General features: G+C 40.0%; 1 protein-coding gene across 4 annotated transcripts in view; it reads right to left on the bottom strand.

Moving 5' to 3' along the window:
* The window catches only part of NPNT (nephronectin), an 89,241-nt gene that overhangs the window by 10,215 nt on the left and 52,887 nt on the right, over positions 1–26,139 (bottom strand). The window contains exons 4-11 of one of the 4 annotated variants that reach the window (XM_015410519.1): positions 25,871–25,963; positions 20,040–20,159; positions 19,087–19,206; positions 18,149–18,283; positions 16,290–16,412; positions 13,460–13,942; positions 2,223–2,318; positions 218–316 (exon numbers count right to left, since the gene is read on the bottom strand). In XM_015410519.1, coding sequence (XP_015266005.1) covers positions 218–316; positions 2,223–2,318; positions 13,460–13,942; positions 16,290–16,412; positions 18,149–18,283; positions 19,087–19,206; positions 20,040–20,159; positions 25,871–25,963 — 1,269 coding nt within the window. The remainder of the gene's footprint in view (positions 1–217; positions 317–2,222; positions 2,319–13,459; positions 13,943–16,289; positions 16,413–18,148; positions 18,284–19,086; positions 19,207–20,039; positions 20,160–25,870; positions 25,964–26,139) is intronic. The other 3 variants (XM_015410521.1, XM_015410520.1, XM_015410522.1) reach the window with 3 other exon arrangements.

Raw genomic sequence — 26,139 nt, 5'->3', positions numbered from 1 at the left:
CAGAACCGCAAGCCAGATCAACTCTTCTAGATCAATGTACAGTGATTTGATCCAGGCAGCCACTTTGTGCCTCTGGGATGAACCCCCACCCCGGGGGGGTGTCTTTTAGTGGCAAATCAGAAATCTGTGTGCTTGACTCAACATTTCTAAATGTCTTGGCCCATTCTAGGCCTTCAGTCATACAAAACGTTAAAAAAACAAAGACACTAATGAATACCTGAGGCATCTTTAACAGTTTCCCAATGCAAATCTTCATCTTTCTCCTTCATCCATCCACAGAGGCCACTTTCAAAGTTACAGCTGTGAACAAAAACACCTGGAAGGAAGAAATCGAGGCTCAAAATGGACAAAGGACTCAACCACTGTGGCTGATGAACTCTTCAGCAGCAGGCAGGTAGACTGGAATTTATAACATTTCTGAATTTTTTTTTAAAAAAATCCAATTAAGTTTTCAAGAGAAGGGGGATACATATAATGCATCTTTAACAATGGTAACTGTAGAACAAAGTTTGAGTCCAGTGGCACCTTTAAGACTAACAAAATTGTATTCAGGGTATAAGCTTTCATGTGCAAGCACACTTCTTCAGATACAGATTATCCGTATCTGTAGAAGTGTGCTTGCACATGAATGCTTATACCCAGAATAAGGTGCCACGGGACTCAAACTTTGATCTGCTGCTTCAGACCTACACAGCTACCCACCTGAATCTATCTTAAAGGTAACTGTAGATAGGTTCACACTTTAAGTAGCAAATACAATCCGGATATGTTGCCCATACTTTATATTTACAATCAATCAGGATCAGCACCAGAAGTTGGCACGAATGGGTATCTGCAAAGGTCCACCGTGGGCCCCCGGTCCCTGCAGACACCAGTGGTGAAAGCACAGTACAAAAGAATCACCAGAGACTCCAACATGAAGGTGGAAGTGTCAAGCTGAGCTACCTCTTCCCATTGGAAGCTTTTAGTTAACTCTGGAATAGGACATGATTCCGAAATGGGAAGTTAACTAAAAGCTAACTAATCTGAAATGGGGAGTTAACTGAAAGCTCACGTGATTCACTGCTAACAGGAGAGCTGTAAGCAGCAGGTGATCAATCTTTCATGTTTCTTCTAAGCCTGTGGCCAACGTGAGTCTGAGAGAGTTCCTCTTCACTTCCTCCAGTACAGTCGTGACTGGGGAAAAGGAAACTGAGACGGGAGATTGCAGAAAAGAGAAGGGATGCAGAGATCCACAGGGCCAAAGCTACACATTAGAAATATCGATGAGTTTGGGTCCAGGTTTTCCAGACACAACACACTTTTCCTGCCGTTACAGAGCAGCTGTGGGGAAAGGAATTTTTAAAGTGCATAGGGGCCCACATTTGGCTTGGGATAATGGCCCAGGAGGAAGGGCTCCCACAAAACACCACCTCTCCCCATGGTCTCTAGCCAAAACAGCCCCGAGTGGGACTAATTTGCCCCACTTTGCAGGTGCATGTGGATCGGACTTACCAAAATGTTTAATGCATAGTTTGGCCCACAGACACCCTGGGACCAAAGCCCATAAAAGTCAGAACTGTGATTAATGGCTGAAATCCTGAAGGGAAACAGCCTTACTTTTTGTGGGCTTATTCCCTGCAGTGTGATCTTATTCTTAACACAGTTTAGTGGGGCAGAAGGGTTATAGGACATGATTCTGAGCACATACCCTTTTCATAAATCTTTGATTCCCCCCCCCCAATACTATCAATATTTATTTTTAATGTATTCATTGAAATGGCAATACAGGATGGAAAAATTGAAATGTGTATCCTCCTCTAAAAAGATTTATGCTCACCTCCCATGTGAAAAGACCCTTAGTATGCCTAACCCCCTCAACATCAATTGATTTAGGACACCTTTTCATAAATCTTTGATTCCCCCCCCCCAATACTATCAATATTTATTTTTAATGTATTCATTGAAATGGCAATACAGGATGGAAAAATTGAAATGTGTATCCTCCTCTAAAACGGTTTATGCTCACCTCCCATGTGAAAAGACTCTTAGTATGCCTAACCCCCTTAACATCAATTGATTTAAGACTGGTGTGGTTGGGCATAGCATTGCAGGCATGTTGACCAAGGAACCAACACCAAAATAAACATGCAACAGACACAGAAGTTTTTTTAAAAAAATATAGAAACAAAATTCCTGTGGCTACAAAAATAATTTCCCAAAATGAGAAACCTGGTAACTACCTGGATCATCGTTGGCTTTGTCCTCATCGGCACTAATCCCTCTTTCAATTTCAAATGTTTCAAAGAGATTATTGCTCACTCCAGGTTGGCGTGGGACTGGATGGGGGGAAGCAATTCAAAAGAAATGAATGAAGCAGATAAGGCAATAGGGCAATGACTAATTTAATCTTTAATAAAATATGGAGGAAAACGCTTCCAGCATACTGCTTCTGGAAATGCAATATATTTAATGACATTTCATGTGTAACTTCATAACCATCCCATCTCCGTAATTTATGCAGTAAGATTCATCTGGTTTCTTTCGAAGGTAGGTTTTAAAGAAGCTTGACAAAAGTCTTTGACTGCTTCCCTGGACATGGTAATTGTTGTTATGTCTATATTTCAAAGTCTTAGAAAGGCTGGCTGTGCAGAGGTCTAAAGATTCCTCTAACATCTTAAGAGGCAGACTACCTTGCTTGGGCATGAGCTGTTGCAGGCAAAAAGCCCATGTTCAACATCTGTTTCAAATGCACATTGTTCCCCTGATTTCTGGGTCTGGTCGTCATCTGAAAATCCTGCACTATTGCCCTGGCTCCTTCTGCTGAGGCATTAAAATGTGTGATGAAAAACTCACCACTTCACTTGGGCATTTAATTAATTAACTCACAGGGTCTTGGTCATGGTGGGCTGCTGCTCTCAAGGGGTTCTAGCCCCTTTCCCTGAATCATACCCTATCCTATTGCTCAATACAAAGTAAGCTAGCTCCTGGTCTTCAATACAATACAAAAGCACTGGGAGGGCTTATTAATAAATAAATTTATAAATAAATAAATAAATAAAATAACTGTAGAAGAGTTCTTTGTTTGCTTCATTTATAGCCCACATTTCTCACTGAGACTCAAGGTAGATTACAAAATATTTTAAAAAAATCAATAACACAGTATAAGTCATCCAATAAACAACACTACAGAGCTAGGGTTACAGAACTGGAAAACAATGCAGACAGAAAAGGTTATGACCTACCACAAACAATCCAGAAAGTAGATTACAAAGATCGTACTATAAACATTGCAACAGACTACAGTCCTCTTCTGCTTTGCTCATTCTGTGGAATGATAGAACTGTGGTAGTCACCCAGTGGGAGCCACAGCAGAGAATGCGCAGGTATGGACAGTTTCTGATCTTACCCATTTAAGGTTGACATCCTCAGAAAGCTTTGCTCAGATGAGTGAAGCTGTTGTGGCAGAGCACAGTGAGATAAATGGGTCCACGGCCATCAATGGCTCTGTAGCTGATAACCAATATCTTGACTGAAACTAGCAACGGATCAGTAACTGACTTCAGAATGTGATATTCCTGTTCTGAGCTGCAACATTCTACACCAACTGGAGTTTCCGAGCTGAATTTAAGAGCAAAACTCATACAGATTGCATTAGAGCAGTCCATCCTTAAGGCTACTGTGACATGGTTCCACGAAGCCAGATTGGTCAGATCAAGAGGCTTTTCAGAAATGCATGGGATTGCTGGGGGAAGGAAAAGGCAGAGACATCTGCTTCCATAAACGCCTGTCTTTCACAGAACGTAGGATCCAGCATAAAGACAAAACTAATAAAACACCTAGGGTTGCCAACCTCCAGGTGGTGGCTGGAGATCACCCATTATTATGACTGATCTCCAGGTGACAGAGATCAGTTCACCTGGAGAAAATGGCTGCTTTGGCTTGATACTCTATGGCATTATACCCCACCGAGGTCTCCCTCAGTGGAACTCTGCCCTCCTCAGGCTCCACCCCCTAAATCTCAGGCTCTGGCAACCCTAAAAACAACTCTTCTGGAAGTTCAGTTATGTGTTCAGATACTGGAGAGAAGGTGTACTGATTAGGGTTGCCAGCTCTGGGCTGAGAAATATCTGGAGATTTGGGGGGGAGCCTGAGGAGGGCAGAGTTCCACTGAGGGAGACCTCGGTGGGGTATAATGCCATAGAGTATCAAGCCAAAGCAGCCATTTTCTCCAGGCAAACTGATCTCTGTTGCCTGGACATCAGTAGTAATCCCAGGATTTGGGGGGCATTCCGGGCCGTCCCTGATGCGATGACATCACCCGGAAGTGATGTCATCATGCTGGGAACATTACATGGCGACACTCTGGTTTGGGGGCAAAACTCTATGGTAAAACTGTCTTCGCTTTGTTTTATCTACTTTGTTTTAACCTACATTCTACAAATGTTTTTATTTGTAGTTATTGTGCGCTTTGCAATAAATATATGTATTTTGTTCTATGCTTTAGCTGCTCGATCTTCTAGGTTCTTGACTTGATTCTCAGATTGGTTTTTCCCCTTTTGCTGTTTCCCAACAGCAGGCAAGGGCCACAATTACCCTGACCTCTCTAAATGAATTTATTGGACAGCTATTCACATTTAGTGAGCCTTTTGTATGTATCAGCTAACCAATGTGGATCAAGAAATTTTCTCTGTGCCACCATAATTCTCAGAAAAGGGGGCGGGAAACTACTTAAAATGGTTCCTTATAGAAATGAAGCTCTTTTGTGTTCAGCCATCCTTAGAAGGATGTTCTAGCACATTATCTCTGCACCAAATTTAGGTGACAGATAAAATATACAAACTTGCTGGTGAAGAGCAGCTGTAAACTGTAGCTAAATGGATTACCACATTTGCTACAGCTGTCTTTAAAAATTCTTTTTTCAGATACCAAAAGACGTCTAGCACATCATTAGTGACAGTAGCCGTGAATTTCAGATTTGTTGTGGTTTGCAGATATTAAAGCTATGAGAATATTTGTGGCTTTGTTTAATCATCTGTAACCCTAAATAAAATTGCAATGCAAGTGTTTGAAGGAAAACCTAGAGATTATCTATGAGCTTTACATGAAATAACAGATTTTATATTACATCCCATCCCAAAGAAACAGAGCTCCTTTTCTACTAAAACTAAAAAATAGTTCTTGCTATCTTTGCCATTTCCAGACTATACCCGTTACAATAGTTGTGTTCATATAACACGACAAGCACAAGGAAAGTCTGTGCGTACGCAGGGAAGAACACATACAAAACTTTTGCTTAGAAAAAGAAAAGGTTCACACCTTTTCCAAAGCCCAGAAGCACTATTTCAAAATTCTAACTGCCTTGTTGCCATGTTTCCACATGGAGTTTCTTTCTACTAGGGTTGCCAAGCCCAGAAACAGGGTGAGACAGAGACATGGGTAGTGGCTACCACGGACAATATGACATTCCTGGAAGTGATCTCAGTCCTCTCTAGGAATTGCTGGAAACGCTACTGTCCAACTGATCAGGCTTTCACAGTATTTTTAAATTGCTTTAAAATGGCGACAACCACCACAGGTCCGACCCCTGGATGCTGATGCTGTTATGTCTCGTTTGGCTCTAATTGAAAAGGAGTGGCAATAGACTCCTTGAGACATATCCATGTAACATATACACCAGATATGCACCTTTTGCCAAGTCTCTTGAGAGAACATAACAGGAAAAGAATTCAAATAGCAATTCCTTGAAGAGTCTTGATGAACTAAGTGTCACTCCAAGGGTTTTACTGTCAGCACAGAATAATCATGTCAAGTTGTTCTGATTAGTTTGATCTATTAATGAAATGTGGAATTCAAAAACAGGTCATTTAGGTTACTGACCATTACAGCCTCTTATTATCCAACATGTCAGTTTTCTTGGTGGGAGAGGCCAAACAAACCCCAACTATGTGTTAGGTTTCTAAAAATCAACAACCTTCTATGTGAAAGCATGTGTTGGTTTGCTCTTTCCTGCCTCTTCCCTCCCAAACATGTATTTTTTTTAATCTGAAGGCAGAACCCATTAATGTTTGACCAAACCTACAATTTTCCCTTCCCAACAAATATGAAAACCACTAACAGACATCACAAAGTATCATTATATATTCACAAAAAACATGACTGGCTGATAAAGCTGGCAGAGATCACTTTTCATTTTATTTTTTATTTCAGCTTGTTAAATTCATTAAATATAATTGCAACGTTTTTATACGTGCAGTGGCTGAAGAGTGGGGGTGTGGGAGAAGATGCTAGAGCGGTAGATTAATCTCTGCAAATTTCACATACAGCACATAAAGATGTCTATAAAACTAAGGAGTGCCAAAGGGAGGGGGTGGGAACAGAACAGTTTAGGAGTTAATTAAGACCAACTTTTCACTCCATGTTTCAATCTGAATTCTTTCCAGTGGCTGAGTTTGGTTGGAGAAGACTGTGTTGTTGTTGTTTTAAATTTTATTTTATTTCATAGTCAAATACAGAGTGAACTATAACTCAGCTACGATCAGGGGTCATTTCCTGTGGGAGCGCAGGAGGCGGGCACATGCAACAAGCCTCACCCCCTGCTCCCAGAAGTCCTTGGTCGGGCCACGAGGAGCAAGAAGCAGCCAGGTAAGTTGCAGAGCCGCCCCCCGGGCCACCTTCAGGTACAAGCTCTCCCTCCTCTGTGAGGGCAGATTTGCGCGTCCCCCCCCCCATAGCTAGCAATCTATAAAATTTTATTTTACTTCATAGTCAAATACAGAGTGAACTATAACTCAGCTGCGATAATACAATAGAAAGTAAACATAGACATAAAAAGAGGTACACGGCAAGCCACCCTTTAAACAGTACGTTCCTGTACAGAGTTACATAAAATGTAGAACATCGTAGAATTTACCTGGTACATTATAGTTGTGAGGCATATCGTTGCTAAAGACATATTCCAAGAATGGAAACCATTTTAATTGGAAATTGCTACCACAGGTATTGGTATTAAAGGACAAGACCTTGTCTGACTGCTTGTCCATAGAATAGAATTCCCATGGCTTAGCAAACCATTGAGTGAGGGATGGGACTTTTTTATCCTTCCAGTTGTTGGCTATGAGTGTCTTTGTTGCGGTCAGGAATGTCGAGATCAACTCCCTCCGCTATTTGGGGATTTCTGAGTCTCTCCATAGATCCAGTAAGTATAGTTCCGGAGAGAGAGGAATGTGATAACCTGTGATGTTTCTGATGGCTTTTGAGAATTTTATCCAGAATCTCTTAACTATTGGACAGTACCGCCAGCAGTGGATGTATGATCCGTAACCACCACAGGACCTCCAACAGAGGGGCAAGTAGGTTCTTGTAATATTGTGTATTTTTGCTGGGGTGAGGTACCATCTAGTCAAGATCTTATAACTCTGAAGTTGGATTTTTAGGGACTTGGAGGTAATAGATGGGGAAGTCCATATTTTATCCCATTCTTTGTCAGTAAGAGCGATGACACAGTCTGACTGCCAAAGAGTCTGGTAGCTTAACTTACTGTTTGGGCTTGGTATGATTAGATCGTTATATAAGACTGAAATGAGGTTCTTAAAGTCTGATCTGTCTATTTTTTAAATTCTTTCAAAGAGGGTTAGTGGTCTTGAAAGGTTTGAGCCTTTCCGCAGATTGTCTACCAAGTGTTTCATCTGATAATATTCATTTAAATTATGGGACACAAGGAAAAGATGCCTAGCCCCAAGAACCTCACCCATCACTACATTTACTGGACAGTCATGGTTCAAACCAGGTTACCCCAAAACAGTCTTTAGCGCATGGAAACAACAAAACATCACACGATTGTTTACGATATTGCGAGGAGAAGACTGTGTTGTGGTAAACAGTGATTTCCCTAACCTGGATAGCTCAGGCTAGCCTGATTTCATCAGATCTTAAAAACTAAGCAGGATCTGCCCTACTTAATATTTGCAGAGGCAGGCAATGGCAACATCTCTCCCTATGGGGTTGCCATAAATTGCCTGTGACTTGACAGCAACAACAAAACAAAACACTGCTTAACAGTCTCAATTTCTTGATGATTCAATATGGTAAAAAGAGGAAAGTGAGTACTAAACATCGCAGATGAGATTATAGTGGTTGATGAATTAGAACGTCTATATAAAATAGGGTGTAGAGACAGGATTACTTCGTCTGGGTGGCTGCAGCTCTCTAGAATCTCTAGAACAGAAGGGTCTTTCCCAATATCTGCTTCCTAAGGTGCCTTTTAGTACAAAGCATCATGTATCCTACTACTGAACTACAGATCTGCCTAAACAAACAGCAAAAGACTTTTGGGAAGGGTCAGGGAGGAGCTTATGCCTTCTTCCCCCTTGAGCACAGTTGAGACCTTTTCAGGGATGCCTGCTTCTCGAGGAGAACCACTGCTCTGGCATATTACTTTATCACTTCGCTCTCATATTTGTTTGCTCTGTGATATTTAGTATAGGCAGACCACCTGAAAGCTGTCCACAACAAAATATAAACCAACTTCTAATATTACATCCCACTTTACCAAAAATCTGGCATGCTTTAGTTTGACCAAGAAACAGAATCCAGGATGTAGGTTTGCTGATAGGAGCAGAGTTGGTTTTTAACAGTTGGTTCACTGGGGAAAAGAAGAGAGTACCGAGCTTCATTATCATGCTGCCCCTGAACACGTATCCTGGCTTCCTGCAGTACAGGTGAACTGACGCCATTCATTAACTGTTGCACTCAAGGAGACTGCTATGCTACACTAGTAACCAAACTTGCCCTCCACTACTGGCAATGGTGGCTTGATTCTCATTAAGAGGGTAGTGATATGCATTCTGCCAGTAAACATGCTAGCTCCTATAGCAGCCTGAATAGCACAGGCCCCTGACATGCCTGATCTCATCAGAGTTTGTAAACTAAGCAGTATTGAACATGGTTAGTACCTGGATGGAAACCACCAAGGAAGACTGAGGCTGCTATGCAGAGAAAGGCAATAGCAAACTACCTCTGCTAATATCTGCCCTGACCTGGACAGTCCCAGACTAGCCCAATCTCATCAGATCTTGGAAGCTAAGCAGGGTTGGCCCTGGTTAGTATTTGGATGGGAGACTGCTAAGAAGCCCAGGGCTGTTACACAGAGGCAGGCAATGGCAAACCACGTCTGAACATCTCTTGCCTTGAAAACATCCTGAACATCTGTGCCCTACAAGACTTACGGCTGGTGGACATTACCATCATCTTGGATTTAGTGCTGTTTATCTGACTGTTTTTAAGTATTTTAATGCTGTTTTAATTCAGTTACATTGTATTTTGATTTAAGCCACTCTGAGCTCTGCTCGCAGAGAAGGGCGGCTGATAAATCGAATATAATAAATAAATAAATAATTTAAAAACACCATGAGAGGTTGCCATAAGTTATCTTCGAGTTGATGCCACTTTACACACACACACACAAACACGGGGGGGGGGGGGAGGGAGAGAGAGATGCTATAAATCAGGATTCTATTATGGCTTTAAATAAATAAAAGCCCGCCAGAGATGCTCGCCTAGTACCTAGAGCCCGGTGATCTTATTTGCCTAAATGTTTAAGTGACTGGTTTATTTGAGGCGGTTGCTGTTTTAATTCTAGTTTTTGTTTGGGACTGATTTTATTGAAAATTGCTGGCTTCTATTCATTGGAAGTTCTCTGAAAAGAAAAGGGATATATATGTGTGTGTGTGTGATTCAAAGTTAGATTTTTTGTATCTGAATGATTTTACCAAAAAGGCATGACAAGGCCTCTTTTGAAGGAATAAAGCCTATTCGAGGGTGACCATCACAGGGCTGCTTTATGAACCTTCAGCATCCAGAGCATGAGTGGCATCCCGTGCGTGTTATCATGCAGCTGTGCCTTTGATTCCATGTATATCAACAAAAGGATAATATGTGATTAATATGGTATCAAATTCCACATATCTATAGCTCTGAATAACAAGACGTGCGTGCCGAGTAACTGGTATTTCCCACTGAAGCCGGGAGAAAGTACGGTAGTTTGATCTCTGGCATTAAGTGAGGATAAGGATGAAAACTGACTAGTCAGGGCCCTTCGTGTGGGTAATAAATTCTCTGCAGTGAATCACTTTCCCTTTGGTTTTTTGGAACACAGAATGCCTAAATATTTATTTAAACAGCAGCCAAATGCAAAAAAGAGAGTTGGCATCTTTGAGAGCCATTTTATAGTATTTGTGGGCTGCTTCTCTAAACAAGACTCAAGGTGGATCACAGGTTAAATATTTAAGAACAATAAAAAACTATAAAGCAATGTTAAAACCAGCACTCCAGTTTACAAAAAGGCCCTTCTAAAAAGTTCTGTTTTGCAAAGTTTAAGGAAGAGCAGGAGTGTGAGGGCATTCCAAACTTCTTCTAGTAAGCATCTCCACCAGGTTAGAGCCACAAGTTGGTATGCCAGCTATCCACATGGGGTGGGCAACTTCCTGCCACAACTTGCTCTCAGGCAGCTGAGCAGCAGGAGAAAAAGGGATAGGGGGTGAAGTCACAGACACACTGATGCCACTTCTGGTGGCCACATCGTCAGTGCTCTAAGAATTTCCCCTGTCTTCATGGTTTTTTCCCTCAGAGATTGGGAGAATTCTTAGAGCATTGTTGATATGGTGACATCACATCTACTTGAACACCTGGAAGTGATGTCTCTATGTCAGCAATGCTCCCCCTACCCACAATTGTCCAAATACAGACTGCAATACACGGTACTTGTCTGTACCAGAGAATCTTCAATAGGCTCTGTTAAGATGAATGACTGCAAACTTCCAGTCTTTGAATGGAAACATGCACCAATAACTAACACAGGGACACAAATTACTAACAGAAGGTGAAAAATAATTTACAAATTAATGAGAAATGAATAATGAGCCTTAGAGCCTCACTGCCGTTTTGTTGTGACTGTGCATCTAATTAGTTTTGCTAGAGTAAAATTATAAAAAAAGGAAAACAGAAGGCATTTCAGCAGAGCTCTTTTTTGTATGTTTTTGCACAATGTCTGCTAGCAGTAACTTTTTGATTACTGATTTAGTGTCACATGGCATGTCTAAACAAATCTTAATAAATGACTGAACAAAGATCTACTTTATTCTCCCATACTAATGAGAAAGGCAATTATTAGCATTTCTAGCATATTATATTGAAATCCCAGACAAACTAACAACTTCCCTTTCCCTCACAAAATCTGGAAAACAAAGATTCTGACAGCTTTCCCTCTCTCAATTAAAATAACTTTGGATATTCTGTACAATCCCTTCAATTCAACCAATCAGTGTTAGGGTCTTCACTGCCACCTGTATCACAGAATATAAGTTTTATGACTGAGCCTTGAAAACATTTATTGGTGTCCTTTACTTATGATTTATTTTCTAACCTGCATAATTGGCACAAAATGTTTTTTAAAGGATGCTCATAACAAGATTTTTTTTTAAAAAAAAATTAAAATTAAAAGTAGCACTTTTTATTAGTACCAACACAGGAACAATATTCGCTCACAATCCTCTGCCCACAATTTATATGCCTATGGTATGTAAAGAGAGAAAACCGAACAGTAATTTTTGCAGTGTCAGAACTTAAAGATGCCTCAGACAATTATTTTGCAGGGAGTTGCTGAAGCAGAGCCAAAATCATACAAGGAGGAATTTGTCCATCTGCTATAAAGTAACAAAATTCACTTCCTACCAAAGTTCAGCAACTTCACTGTTTATAAAGCTGAACGGTTAAATTATCGGAATACCCTCCCAGACTCTATAATTAACCTCAGTGGCGTTGCAAAAGATGAAACAGAGTGTTGGGTATTTCTTGGCAAGCATCTGAAATGCACAAGCCGGCAAATGTCATCCATCGCATGAAGACGAGCAGGCATAAAAGCAATGCAATACCAGTACAGTTCTCTGACTGAGACTTCCTCATGCAATGAGCATTTTTACAATCATGAGCTTTAAGTGCGTCCCTTTCAGTGGTCACATTCCATTAAGCAGGAACCACAAGTTATTTTTAATTTGATTCTTGCAGTTGCTTAGCAATAAATAGCCTGTGGATGGCAACATGAATTCACGCACGAAAGCATTCTACAACTTGAAAGCTTGGACACTAAAAGAGAACTGAGTCCCAAACCATTCTGTCACTCCCATTTCATTCACAGTAATAAAACTGAAGGAACTTCCTGTATCGCTGCAATAACTGAATGTCTTAAGACTTTAATAATGGATTTTGAACATTGTTTGAACAAATGCTCAGCACTGCTGGTTGACATTCACAGCTGCATTTTGGTCTTTGAACATCTTTCAGAGTTGAAGATGCTGAAGTGTGACATTGTTAGATACCCTGGTGACATTGGATACCCTGGTGAAAGGGCCCAAGCATGCAGGCAAGAAAATGGGTGCCCTGTTCTGGGGTATGAGAGTCCACAGAAGCCCAGCCTAGACAGTAAGCCTATTGTGATTCAGTCTACTCACATCACTTCAAGATGTATATATATTAAGATACATATTTATATATTATATATATATTAGATTCAAATCACCGCAGACTGTGACTGCAGCCATGAAATTAAAAGACGCCTGCTCCTTGGGAGGAAAGCGATGGCGAACCTAAACAGCATGATAAAAAGTAGAGACATCACCCTGCCAACAAAAGTCCGCATGGTCAAAGCAATGGTATTCCCAGTAGTCATGTATGGCTGCGAGAGCTGGACTATAAGGAAGGCCGAGCGCCGAAGAATAGATTCTTTTGAACTATGGTGCTGGAGGAGACTCTTGAGAGTCCCTTGGACTGCAAGAAGAACAAATCAGTCAATCCTCAAAGAAATCAACCCTGACTGTTCCCTGGAAGGCCAGATAATGAAACTGAAGCTCAAATACTTTGGCCACCAAATGAGAAGGGAGCACTCACTGGAGAAGACCCTGATGCTTGGAAAGATTGAAGGTCAAAGAAGACGGGGACGGCAAAGGATGAGATGGTTAGACAGTGTCATCGATGCAACGAACATGAAGTTGAGCCAACTTCAGAGGACGGCAGAAGACCGGAAGGCCTGGAGAGAGCTCGTCCATGGGGTCGCGAAGAGTCGGACTCGACTGTGCGACTGAACAACAACAAATCCTAATCCTACTGCATTGTTTATCAGACATTTCATGCTGTTTGACTGAATTGTTTCCTATATTTTGTAACCTGCCTTGAGTCTCAGTGAAGTACAAAGACAAAGAGATTTAATGCATCACACACAACCACCTCAGCCGGAACGTGTTTGGTTTATGAGCTTCACCTACAGCTCAAAACCAAAAGGTCTTGCAGTGCTCAAAACCACTACAGTTTCCTACGTTGCATGCAATTTCTGCAAGTAATTTTACCATAGGTAGTACCATGTTTCCTGAGTTGATCATTGACAACAGCTCAAACTGTATCCATGTAACAAAATCTGACTGCTACTTACTAAACACATCTCCTCGTGGTTTCTGAGGATCAATTGGTATCCTGTTGTCAACTGTAAATCCCTGTGGAGGTGTTGCAATAGTAGGAACAAGCTGAGGCTCTTTAGTTGTAAGTCTTGGTATTTGTGCGGTGGTGGGCTTGAGTGGTGTTGGGGGTGGTGTTGGAGGTCTTGTAACTGGCAAAGGTCTCGTTACTGGTGGAAGTCTTGTTGCTGGCTTCCATGCTGGTTTTGTCGTTGCAGGCTTTGTTACAAATCTGGTAAAGGGCTTTTGTGTTGGCCTCGTGGTTGGACGTGGGGTAGGCTTTATTGTTGTCCTGGGCGCAGGTCTCACTGTAGCTGGTACATGCGGAGTTTTGACGGGGTGCTTTGTGCCTCCAATTTCAGGTATCCTATTGGTCATCCCACCACTACCTTTAGGAAAGGTAGTATTGCCCTTAAATACAGTATATGGGCCTGATGGATCGATCATAACTTTGGGAATAGCTGGGGGGGAAAAACAAGAGTCATCTCTCCATGCAAAGCAAACCTAGGACACAACACACAAAAGCAACAACTAAATAATTTACTTCAAAGTAGCCACAGTCATTTACTCCAGAAGTATTATAGTACACGTTACTTATAGCTTATGTAAATACAACTTCCCCTTTCTGACTTTTGAGATGAATTTGATAAGAGCTATTTCTGTGACTATATAGCATTATTCAAGACAATACATACTTCCTCAATTACATGACATACTCTGCCTGGTTCACAATCATTAAGGTTTAAGCAGCAACAGCTTTTCAGTGGTATAGTAACAGCAAAGGTTCCTCTGGGCATGTTCTTGGTAAGTGTGGGGGGGATGGGAGGCACCAATACCCACCCTACATTGAAGACGGAACATGTTAAATGCACATATTACTCCTCCTGATGCAAAATGTTTTTTTTCATAAAACTATGCATATGAGACTAGATAAAATAGCTAAACTATCGGGTATTACTCCTCCTGATGCAAAATGTTTTTTCATAAAACTATGCATATGAGACTGGATAAAATAGCTAAACTATCGGACATAATAGAAAAGAGCAAGAGTCCAGTAGCACCTTCAAGATTAACAAAATTTGTGGCAGGGTATGAGCTCAAGTGCCAGGAATGTTAGGGAGGCTTGTAATTCTATGGTGACAGCTCACATAGCAAATAGTTCTAAGTGATGTAGCCAGGATAAGTATTGTTTCCCACACAGAAGTTATATCTGGAAGAGTCCCCGTAACAAATGCAATTCACAGGTTTGCTCTAGAAGACCAACATGGCTAATACTATACTTAAGACAACACGAATGGCAAGCTTTAAGACAACTGAAACACTGCAAGCCTCTACTGCTAAGCTAAAGGAGTCCTGTTACTTCAGCACTGGTCACCAGTGGAATTTCTGCCAAGGCAGGGTATTTACAATTCACTGCAGTTAATTTTCATTAGTTATATCTAATTAGTATCCACTTCTGCCCATAACAATCACTGGAGGCCCACTGCCTTAGGAACTGTACAAAAAATGGATAGAGACAGCCCCTTACCCCACATCTCCCTCTGAGATACCATCTCAGAGAGAACCACATTAAAAGGGTCCTGTTGACCTCTGCCACGTCCCTCAGCCAAGTCAAAACCCGTTTCATTTTCAAGGGCATCGAAAGCTGGTAAAAGATTTAGTATTATCAACAAGGGTCTCTGCCAAGAGCTCCAAAGAAAGAGATTTCCATTTAATTTGAACCAATTGCTTGTTCAGAGTTGTCATGCATGTCACCTGACCAGAATCAGGTATGAATGCATCTCAGCTACCACATCACCAATTTCAGTTTTTCTCAAATGCTGAAGGCAAGCAATCAAAGTCCTTACTTCCTGGCTTGCACATGCATACAACCAGAATGAATAAGAAAAGAATGATTCAGACAAGTCACGATACATTATTTTTTGTTATCTCTTGTTCCATGCTCCAAGGGGCTTGCAAGAAACAGAAGCAAGTTTCTGTTGGCCAGGTCTGCAAAACCTCAGATGTTATCACACCATGCGGGTTCCCAAGACTTTCAACCTAATTTGATGGTTCGGGGTATTTTTTACAGAAAGAAGTATCTTGGGATGGGTGGGAAGAAGAGCATCTAACAAAACGGGGGAGTCTAAAAAGAAATCAGCAAAGGCTTTTCCTGTCTTGTCTTTCTCCACACAGAGTTTGGTACTGGAGAAATGATGAACATGTGGATTGGAGGTGCACAAGATTAAACCCAGATCTTCTGCATTTGAAGCATATGTAGTTTGTCAGGCTGCTAAAAATGGATATTGGGGCCTCGATACACTGTGTGGGTGAACATACAGAGTGAGTCAGGGATACAATGGGTATGTATGTGGAAGGACCTGTTAAGAAAGACAACATTGCTTAGTGGTTGATCTCTGTAACAAAACGTTTCTGACCGGGGACACCACACCTATCATAACAAAGTTTAAACAACATATAATCAGGCAATAACAAGTGCTAGCAACTTACACTAAGGACCAACACAACAAGGTCATATTCCTGTTAGTAACAAAGCATAGATTGCAAAGTATTAAAACTACCAGAGCAATGTACAGAATGAAAGTGCAAATTGGGTTCAGTGAATTTTCATTCTAAGAATGAAAAGAACTTAAAGCTATGTATTTATATGGTGGCATATTAAGACTCATAAAACTTTAAATATACTGTCCAGTCCTTTAAAGTCTCTGAGTGAAACTGAGACAGACATGATTGGATCTCAAAAGATGCATGATTATATTTCCATCACATTTAGTTTTGGAATTCAAGATCACAAGGAGCATTACGTACTCATGCAGTTCATGCCGTCACCTCTGTATCCTTCCTTACATTTACACTTATAGGATCCTTGTGTGTTGTAACAATGGGAAAATTCTCCACACTGATGCTGGCCAAGTGAGCATTCATCAATATCTATCACAGAAAAACATACATGTAAAAGTCTTTCCACATGACAGACATCGTTACTGGCATCTTCAAGACATACAGGTGCCAATCTCTCTTTTTACACTACTGAAGCTCATCATACCAGTGGTGAAAATCAAAGAAAGAATGTCACAAATGAATGGCTTTAATGGTACTTTGACATGCAGAATCAGCCACAGATGTTTTGTTGTTCAAAGAGCGGCACTGCCTAATCTGAGAAATTCCCTTTCCAGGCCCCACACAGAGGTTGGCAACTTTAACATGTGCTTAATCCTTACCACTTCCCTGTGACATGGCCATACTGACCAGCCTACACTTGTGGAAGAGTATATGGAACTCAAAAGCTCATATGCTGCTTTGTGACACCATAACTGCTCCTGATAAAAGGTATTATGTGGATTGTGGTTTGATTTTGCATTTTCTTTTCCTTCCTGGTCAGTCAAACTGCCAACCAGCAGCACCTCCATCTCGTCTGGACTGAGCTTCAGTTTATTCACATGTTTTTTAATTGACAGTTCCAGAACTGAAAAATACCCTTCTGAAGCATGGATTGAGGCATCCACATTTGCGATAAATTTGGTGCCATTTCAGTTGTTTGCTTTTTGTTAGATCATGGACAAGGAAAGTGTTTGGCACTGACCCCGGGACAGCAATTATCTGGGCTGGTACTGGCAATCAGTCACTTGATGTGAGCCAATCCTACATGATGTCTATACTTGCACAGAAATTGTTACAGACATCAGTTTGTTAAGTAAAGTAGGATCTCTTGCTTCCAGATCACAGATTGTTTCAATAGATACATTTCTGTTGGTCACTTTAGAATTTCATGGATTATTTCACTATGAAGAGCTTGTGCAAAATGTACCAAGAAGCCTCTTTTCTTTCTATAGCTTCTTAAAGCCTAAATCTGAGTAAATCTTAAATTTGTATTCTGCTTCACACAAATAGCACTGGAATCTGTCTCATTTCGGCAAACTGACTGGAAATGAAGGAACTCATTATATCATCAAATTTAGCTGTAAGGCCAGTTTCGCTGTAAATGCAACTAGTTTAGAAAATTGTTGTTATGGTATATAGTGAATGATTACTGTTGGGGAATTAACAAGTCCTGTGTAATTATGTTAAAATACAGAACCATGAATGCTTGCAGAAACACTGTCTGAAACAACTTAGCCTTCTTAGAGGACTTTATAGGGCTTGTTCTGAGATACTCAATCTTACAAAATTAGAAACAGTTGAGATAGCAATCATTGCCTTATTCTGACACCTAAGCTACACATTACAGGAAATATAGTGCTGCCTTCCAAGAACACCCTTACTGTGTTGAGTTCTTCCTCACCCTTCCACAACAGAGAGAGCAATCCTCAACAGGTACACTCAGAGGTAAGTCCTGTTTTATTCAGTGGGGATTCATCCCTGAAAGGTGTTCTGAAGATTACAGTCATAGAGTAACACTCTAGAGTAATACTTTCTGCCCCCATCAAGGGTAGCCAACAAGAAACAACACTGGGGAAAGAATGATTTGGCTGCCCGTGAAAGGGGTGGGGGGACACACACAGAACATCATGAAAAGAACATGGGGCAGGGGTCACTCCAGATTGGGAAATTCCTGGAGATTTTGAGGGGGAATCCTGAAATATGTAGTTTCTCTCCTAAATAAAAGCACATCCTACACATACAGATATCCTTCTAGAAATGCTTTGACAATAAACTAATTTGATTACCATGGCACTGGTATTTGCCTCCAATGTACATCAAATCGAAGCCTTTGTGACATTTGCAAATATAGCTTCCAAATGTGTTGACACACTTCCTAAACCGAGGACAGGTCACTCTCCCAGTGGCACACTCATCAACATCTACAAGTAAAAATCAATCAGTCATCTGCAACAACATACTTCATACACTTAAATTTGTTTTAAAGTTTATCTTAGCAAACCTGAATGGTCACAAATATGTTTTTGAAAATTATGTTTTATTCTGGTTTTGTATGTGCAGCTACACAGGAATTATGAGTTAATGTGACACATCCACGCTCAACTTGTTTATCTCTTTTTTCCCTCCCTCACTCTTCATCTCCCAGAACAAAATAGCCATTTGTTTTTAAGAAGCATGTGTGAAAAAGCTGTGTAGGAATTTCCATGTTCTGTTAGGTCTGTTGATCTCAAAGTAGGAGATTTTTGTATGAAATCTAGCTATCAATTTGAACTTTAGCCAATTCTGGTTATGCATTAGTTTATTCATTATCTATTATTTGCCCTAATTAGAAACATGGATTAGAGGAGGCCATACCTTGTTTCCACTCATGATAATGCTACATCATGGTTTTTATAATTCTTAGAATTATAATTCTTAGCTATTGTTATACATTTGCATTAGTCTTGAGGGCACATCATATCAAAGATGAAAAACCATAAGAAGAAAGATCATTGCTGGGGGGAGATTGAATTATTACTACTGCTATTTAGTGCTGTTTTCATTTGCAGTCTTGTAACACCTATTTAATCTAATATGACTGTAAATAGGTTATGGCCGGAAGACTCTAAGTCTTTAGGTCCTTTTCTTCCAAAGAAGACTAACTCTGAGAAAACTGCCCATTATTTCCCATTGCTTGGAAAAGGGAGAGCACAGAAAAAATATATATTTATGGGCCTTGACTTACCAATACAAGTTCTACCATCAGGTGCTAATTGTAACCCTGGTGACGGACAACGGCAGCGTACCTCTCCCTTCACGACATCACAGCCATACTGGCAGTTTGCCATGGAACATGTGAGGGCATCTGTTGAGAGATTATCATTACAAACAATTAAAAGTGGCTCTGTATTTAAATTCGGTGTTGTATTGTATTCTATCAAGTTTAATAATAGAATTAATTTAATAACAAAGAAGTCTGTGAAAAGAGTACTACTGATTTTTGCAGGAAATGCATCTGTTTGATTTTTTTTCCACTTTGTACTGCCTCAATTTGTCCTTTCATGCAGATGTTAAACTATTTGCAGAGGAGCTCAGTCACCTGCTTCATGAGATAAAGGACAAGTTTCATAAGATAAAACCATCATCTATAATCTTAATGAGACAACAGGATCCTGAAGTAACTCAGGAAGCTTGTTCACAGTTCTTTAAGAATTGGAGCCTTTTGGAAACTGCCTGCTAAAAATGATCTGATGCTTAAAATAAACCAGCACATTTTTATCATGTTCCTTTTACATTCTAACCCCTTCAACACTGCTGAGAAGATTTTGTGTAATCCTTAAAGAAAAGCAATTTCTCTTTCCCATTCTTAGTATTCAAAAGTATCCTCTTCTATATGAGTCATAAAGAACCTGACATTTGGGAAGTTTACACCAGAGCTTTAAAACAGGCAAACCAGCAGACATCTGTCATTTTTAATGGGTTGCATTTACATAGGCAGATAATAAATGTCTCACGCTCGTATAACAAGGCATTCCCAAATAAAGTAATTGTGACTGAAAGCTCTGTTGTGCTGTAACAATAAAGCCAATCAAATGAATTATTCTACATTTCCTTATCTAATTTAGCAAAGTTTATTCTCATGGTATGTTTTTAAATGATATATATTAATTTTTATTCAGCAGAGGGCTCTTGACGTACTAGAACACGATCCATCTGGCATAAGCATATACCCATTCAGACAATAACACTTGTAGCTGCCATAGGTATTCATGCACCGATGTTTACATGGTCTTGGTTTCAGTCCACATTCATTGAGATCTAAAAAATAGGGAGAGGAAGAAACAAATGGAGCAGGCATTACATATTAGCATTTTTTTGAAGTTACAGAGATAGCAGCAGTCAGGTTTTTTTTCTCTAACAACTTAGACTTGATGAACCCTGACATGTAATAATTAATCTTTTCCATCACATGAGAACAGAGGACCACTGTAATGCTCTTGATCCTATAAGCATAGTCAAAGAGATCAAGAGGACACCATCCCAGCCCCTCTCCTGCCCACCATCAAGCACCTTTGTCCATCATAATCATGGCTATGTTTCCAGGCACAATTTGAAGTGCTGGTTCCTACCTTTAAGGCCCTAAACAGCTTAGGGATATAGTACCTGAAAGACTGCATCCTTTTGCTAAATTTTCCAGTATTTACGAAATGTGCAAGCTATTTAAAAATGTGTACCAAAAAGTTGGGACAGCTTTTACATTTGTGCACTGTAATGTTTTGCCATCAGTAATTATTAGGGCTGCCAGCTCTGGGATGGGGAGGGACCTCAGTGGGGTACCATGCCATAGAGTCCACCCTCCAAAGCAGCCATTTTCTCCAGGGGAACTGATCTCTGTCTTCTGGAAATCAATTGCAATTCTGAGACATCTCCAGGCCCCACCTGAAAGTTACAAAGCAAAAAGAGGAGATTCACGGTATGGAGAAAATTAACAAAAGACAAGAAACCCGTGAATATAATAACAAAAAAAAATAATTAAATGTTAAGGGTTCACATACTATTTTAATATTTTTTTTGTTATTAAATTCATGAGTTTCTGGTCTTTTGTTAATTTTCCCCCTCTGAAAGTTGGCATCTCATGGTGGTAACAAGATACCCTAATCTACTTTAGGGGTCAGACCAAAATGTTTCTTTTTACCCAGGCTTTTAAATGAAAGGACTGATATTTTAAAGCGGCTATAAAAGTCTGTTTCTAGCTAGAAACTCTTATAGTACCATAAAGCCAGCATTTAGCAATCTAAAAAGGTTCTCGTATAAGTTCAAGCTTCATAGGAGTCTGAAAAAGCAGATGTTATTAACTGGAAAATATCATATAAACCCAGTGGATAAGGTAGATTCATACCTATAAAAAATGCAATGGCATAATAAAATTGCCAGCCTTCCACTTGCTTAGTAAAATCTGGATCTTTTTACAGAGTTCTGAACATACCACCACTGGGAATAATGTATTTTGGTGCACAAGTTTTGGCCATGATATTGGATAGCTATCGTCTAAGAATGTAAGTATATATTAAGAGTTTAGGCTGGAAAGTTTTATAAATACTCTGTTCCGCTGGTGCTGTTATTGGATAGCATATCTCACTAGTCCTAAAAGATCTATGCTGGCTGACAATTTGCTTCAAGGCACAGTTCAAAGAGGTGTTTTTTACCTTTAAAGCTCTACATGGCCTAGAAAGCAGTAAGTTAAAAAACTGATTTCTTCCACAATAAACTGTTTATCAGTTAAGATCTGCTGCTAAGGCTCTTCATGTGCTCTCCCAGCTTGCTGGGATGTTACAGGGACAAGGTCTTTTCTACTGTGGCATGTTGATTCTCTCCATATTGACCTACTTGCTACCTAGCCTAGCTTTAGGCTCCAAGCAAAAATATTCCCTTTCTCCAAGGCGCTTTCCCCCCAGTTTTGTATTGGTTGTGTTCTCCTTCCCTAGTTTGATCGAACACATGAAGCTGCCTTATACTGAGTCACACTATTGGTCCTTCTAATGTGCTGGCAGTAGTTTTCCGGGGTCTCTCAGGCAGCGAAAATCCTTTCCTAACACCTGCTACCTATTTTTATCAAGATGCCAGGGACCGAAACTGGGACCTTCTTTGTGCAAAAAAGAGAGTGTTCTATCACTGAGCCACAGCCCCTCGCTAATCGATTTCCCTCCCCCATTCATACTGTCTGGTTCATATTATTTCCCCCTTCTGATTATTTCATAGCTGTGAAAGCTACAAAATCAATTTAATTTAAAAATCAAATTTGCTGGTTTTAGCCTGAATCTTTTATATCGGTATCAATTTACTTATCGCTTAACTTTCGTCAGGAATTCTCCTCTAGAGTATTGTGATAGGATATGAGGCACTAAATTGTGATAGGATATGAGGTACTAAATTTTAGTTAAACATATGTTCCACGCTTCTGTGGGTATCACTGGATTTCCTTATAGTGGTTTAACAGAAGCATTTCTAGAGATTTATTCAATATGCTTGGCAAAATATGCTGGAAATACTAGGAATATCCCTAAATTGCTTTTCTCACTTGTGCTGGGCAAGATCAACAGTTGCCCATTCACCTGCATTCTCTGTTGTGTCCCCCTCACCTTGTGGAGTGGCCAACCTGAGGAGGTCAGGAAGGCTCCCATGCTTCTGTCATTCTGCAAACTATGTAAAACAAAATGGTTCAGGTAGGCATTTTAATAAAGGAAATAAGGGTATATTATATTATAAAAGAATGGTTCAGGAAGGTGCTTTGATAAAGCGAATGGGGCTGTAGACTACACTACCGCATACAGTTTATGTTATCTGTTTGTTGTACGTATTATCTTGCTCTCACTGCATTTTTTCTACTTATGTAATACCATTTTCTGCATTGTTTAACATATCATGTCTAGTACTTAAATTAACAAAAAAATCATCCTAACTAGCATTTATACAGCACTTTGCAGTGTTCAAAACAATTCAAATTAATTATCTTCTCATAATCATCACAACTATCCTATAAGATAATATCTTTCCCCTTATATTGCTGATGGAGCAATATGGCATGGAGGTGAAAGGGAATGGTGGTTTGCATAATAAGACCATCTATCAAATTCACAGCAGAGATGAGTTTTGGATTTCCACAATGATACTTCCACTGTTTAGCCACAGTGAACACAGCACGAGCTCTCTTTTTATAGAAATGTTTTCTACTTTATTGTCTAAAGAAAAGATATTTCTGGTTCAGACCGCTATTGTCAGCTAGCTTGGGTTAGAGGCTCTTAATGAGTTGCAAATAGGTGCTGTACGGGTGCTGTACTTCTAAGGTCAGACAACAGATGTGTCTTTATCTACCATTTATTAGCTGTGCCATCTTTATCAGCTGTGCCATCTCACTTCAATGCCCCCTGAATGAAAGAGGGAGGAAAAAGCAGAGCCCAACACTTTTCAAAGTTACAAAGATTTTTTGATTTATTTTTAACATGGTCTACAATAATGTTTCTTTGCTCTTTGCAAAACTTTTACAGGATTTTAAAATACAGGGCACACCGGGCCTGAGATGTGTTTTAATGAGCCCCATTTTCCTGAGAATACCCTTCATTTGCCAAACTAAACAATTTGCCTGGGAAGCTATCTCACATTCAGATGCAGCAATTACAGAGTCAGAAACACACAACAATATGGTCACCATTAAAACTGTAGATTGAATGGCACGTATAGCAGCAGATTGTGTGTTGCAGTCCAAGATATAAGCGCAAGCTGATAAGCTTGGATATTACATTGCTAAGACAGAAATGACAAATGCAAATGCAAAGAAAGAAAATTGCTTGTGCACTGAAAAAGCTACTAGCAAGTGGTACAAACAGAATTATGAGGTTTTATCATTGATGATGACAGTGAAATATTATCCTCTCTTAAGCATATAATTAGGGCTGTAATGTTTAAGTGATTACTCAGATTAATCAATTAAACATATTTTCATAAACTGAAAATTAATTGCCTACACTTTTGTTTAAACTTACTGTTGCTTATAAAACTGTCAGTGGCATGCCATTTTAGAAGATACCTTCCCCCTTCTGTCTTTCACAGGAGGAACCACACTGTCCAAGACAGAGGTATTCAACCTTTCCAGATCCAAGTCCCACCTATAACTCCAGATGGAAACATGGGACCAATGGAGCTGCAACCACATGACAGGAAATACCATGACATCACAGTCACATTATGAAAATAGAGAAGACAGTGTATCTGTATGTGGTTGCTAAGACAGACCCCTCTCCACTGTTGAATAACCTTGTCTTGCAAGTTGGTTTGTGTGCAGAGAGAAGCAGGAAGTAGGGCATCTGCTCTCAATGCTGCATACAGTTCCTTTCAAAACACAGCAAAAATGGCAGTTCTGCAGAAGCTTTGCGACTCACCTGAGGATTCTAACCCATTCTTCTGTTGATTGCAATGACATTCTTGAATAGTATCAATAGCGTATGCTTTTTTGCTTCAGAACTAATATATGCACATTTGTGTAAATGCAACAAAGTAATTGACTAAAAATCATGAGATTGATTATTTTTGCATAGCTTTCATCATTGTAGCCTAGATTACTCTGAAGCTGATTCTGGACATCTGGACAGCTCTAGTGCTGGTAATGTTGCAGACGGCTAGTGCAGTATCAGCACTAAGAATTGGCTAGTGTTTCTTAATGCTTTAAAAATGCTTTTAAACTAACAGAAAGAGAAATGCACTCATGAATTGCAGAGTGTGAGAACACAGCCTTGAACAGTATGGGATTCACTTTTTTTAAGAATGGGGACGGAATTGTAGCAAAGTGTGACATTTTTCATGTTCTGTCCAATAGATGCCTTTGACAAAGATGCCTTCCCACACAGGAATGGTGGAGTTTGGTTTGTGTAGCCAGTATAATCACTATTTTTCAGTATTATTGGATCCTAGTTTGAGTGCAAAAATCCAGTTCTCCTACAATGAAAGCACTTCCTTGGGAGCCTTTGGCAGGCTTCCTATTGCAACCACCATTTCCAAAAGATCCATAGCAAGCACATGATCCTGTTATGTTGAATTCATACTAGCTTGGTTGGTTCTCAACTTCCACAGTGTTGGCCTACAAAGAGGAATTAATGCCTGCCCATTGGCCACAGGCAATAACTATGAATATCCAAGAGGAAGGGTTTATGTGGTCTCTTGTCACTTTATGGCATCTACACATTGATCAGCTTTCAAATGTATACCACCATAAACAACTGAATTGAGAAGAAATAATGATCACATGAAGAGACCAAGTTTTCTGAAACAGGTATTTAAAGCATGATGTACAAACAACTGCACAAATGCCTGCATTGTGCATGTATCAAGCCAAAATAGTCACTATATATGCTATTCTCATATTATTTAAAACTTACTTCAACATATATATTAATATAAAGGGAAAACATAAATATTAATATCAGTTGACTTAAAACCTTTATCACTGATTATCTAATAGTATTAGATGCTATTTTTTTTGTTCAGTTCAGACTTCATGGAGTACCTTTCATTAGGACCAACTAAACAACATAAAACAACTTTCAAATGACATTTGGGTTGGTCCTAATTAAAGGTATTACATCGTTTCTGTTTTTGGATTTTGCTTTGGGCCAACCTGAACCTCTTTTTACTGGACTCAATATCCCTAACCTATATGAGTACACAGCTCTCCCCCCAACAGCTTATGAAGGAGTTCAGAAAAAGCAGCACATATCCTGAAAGATCAAAGCGAGAAAGTAACCACAGGCGCAAATGAGGAGAACTGTCGAGGGTCAAGCCTTTTCGGAAGAGAAGTTTGCAGCCTCAAGGAAATGCAAATGCTGACTTGCTGAACATGCCAATGCTACTGCAGGCAAGGCTTTGATGTGGCAGCCAGATGTTTGTTATCCTTCAGCACATCTACAAGAGGTTTCACTGTAGTTCAAAGCCGTGCAGGTGGAAGGAACGTACCACCTGAAGTCAAGGATTTTTCTCACCCCTCAGTAGAAAATTTGCTGCCTGATGATCCAGAGGGATGAAAAAAGGTGGTTCACTGGGCCAGTCGAGTGACGTTTCGTACAAGTGCTCAGCTTCATGAGGTGGGAAGAAGTAGTACAGTAGAAGTCAAGACCCAGTCAATGACAGAGCAGTTTGTTTTGTCAAATACCACCACTGAAGGTGCAACAATCTTAATTAGACAAAAAAAGAAATGCAAGGATAGAATTTCATTTGCATCTGCAGCGTGGAACAGTGGTTTTTAGCCTGT

This window comes from Gekko japonicus, unplaced genomic scaffold (assembly GCF_001447785.1).
Source record: "Gekko japonicus isolate JY-2015 unplaced genomic scaffold, Gekko_japonicus_V1.1 scaffold2595, whole genome shotgun sequence".
Taxonomy (NCBI): Eukaryota; Metazoa; Chordata; class Lepidosauria; order Squamata; family Gekkonidae; genus Gekko; species Gekko japonicus.
The sequence above is the reverse complement of the archived record's forward strand: the minus strand, read 5'-3'. Positions and strand labels throughout refer to the sequence as shown.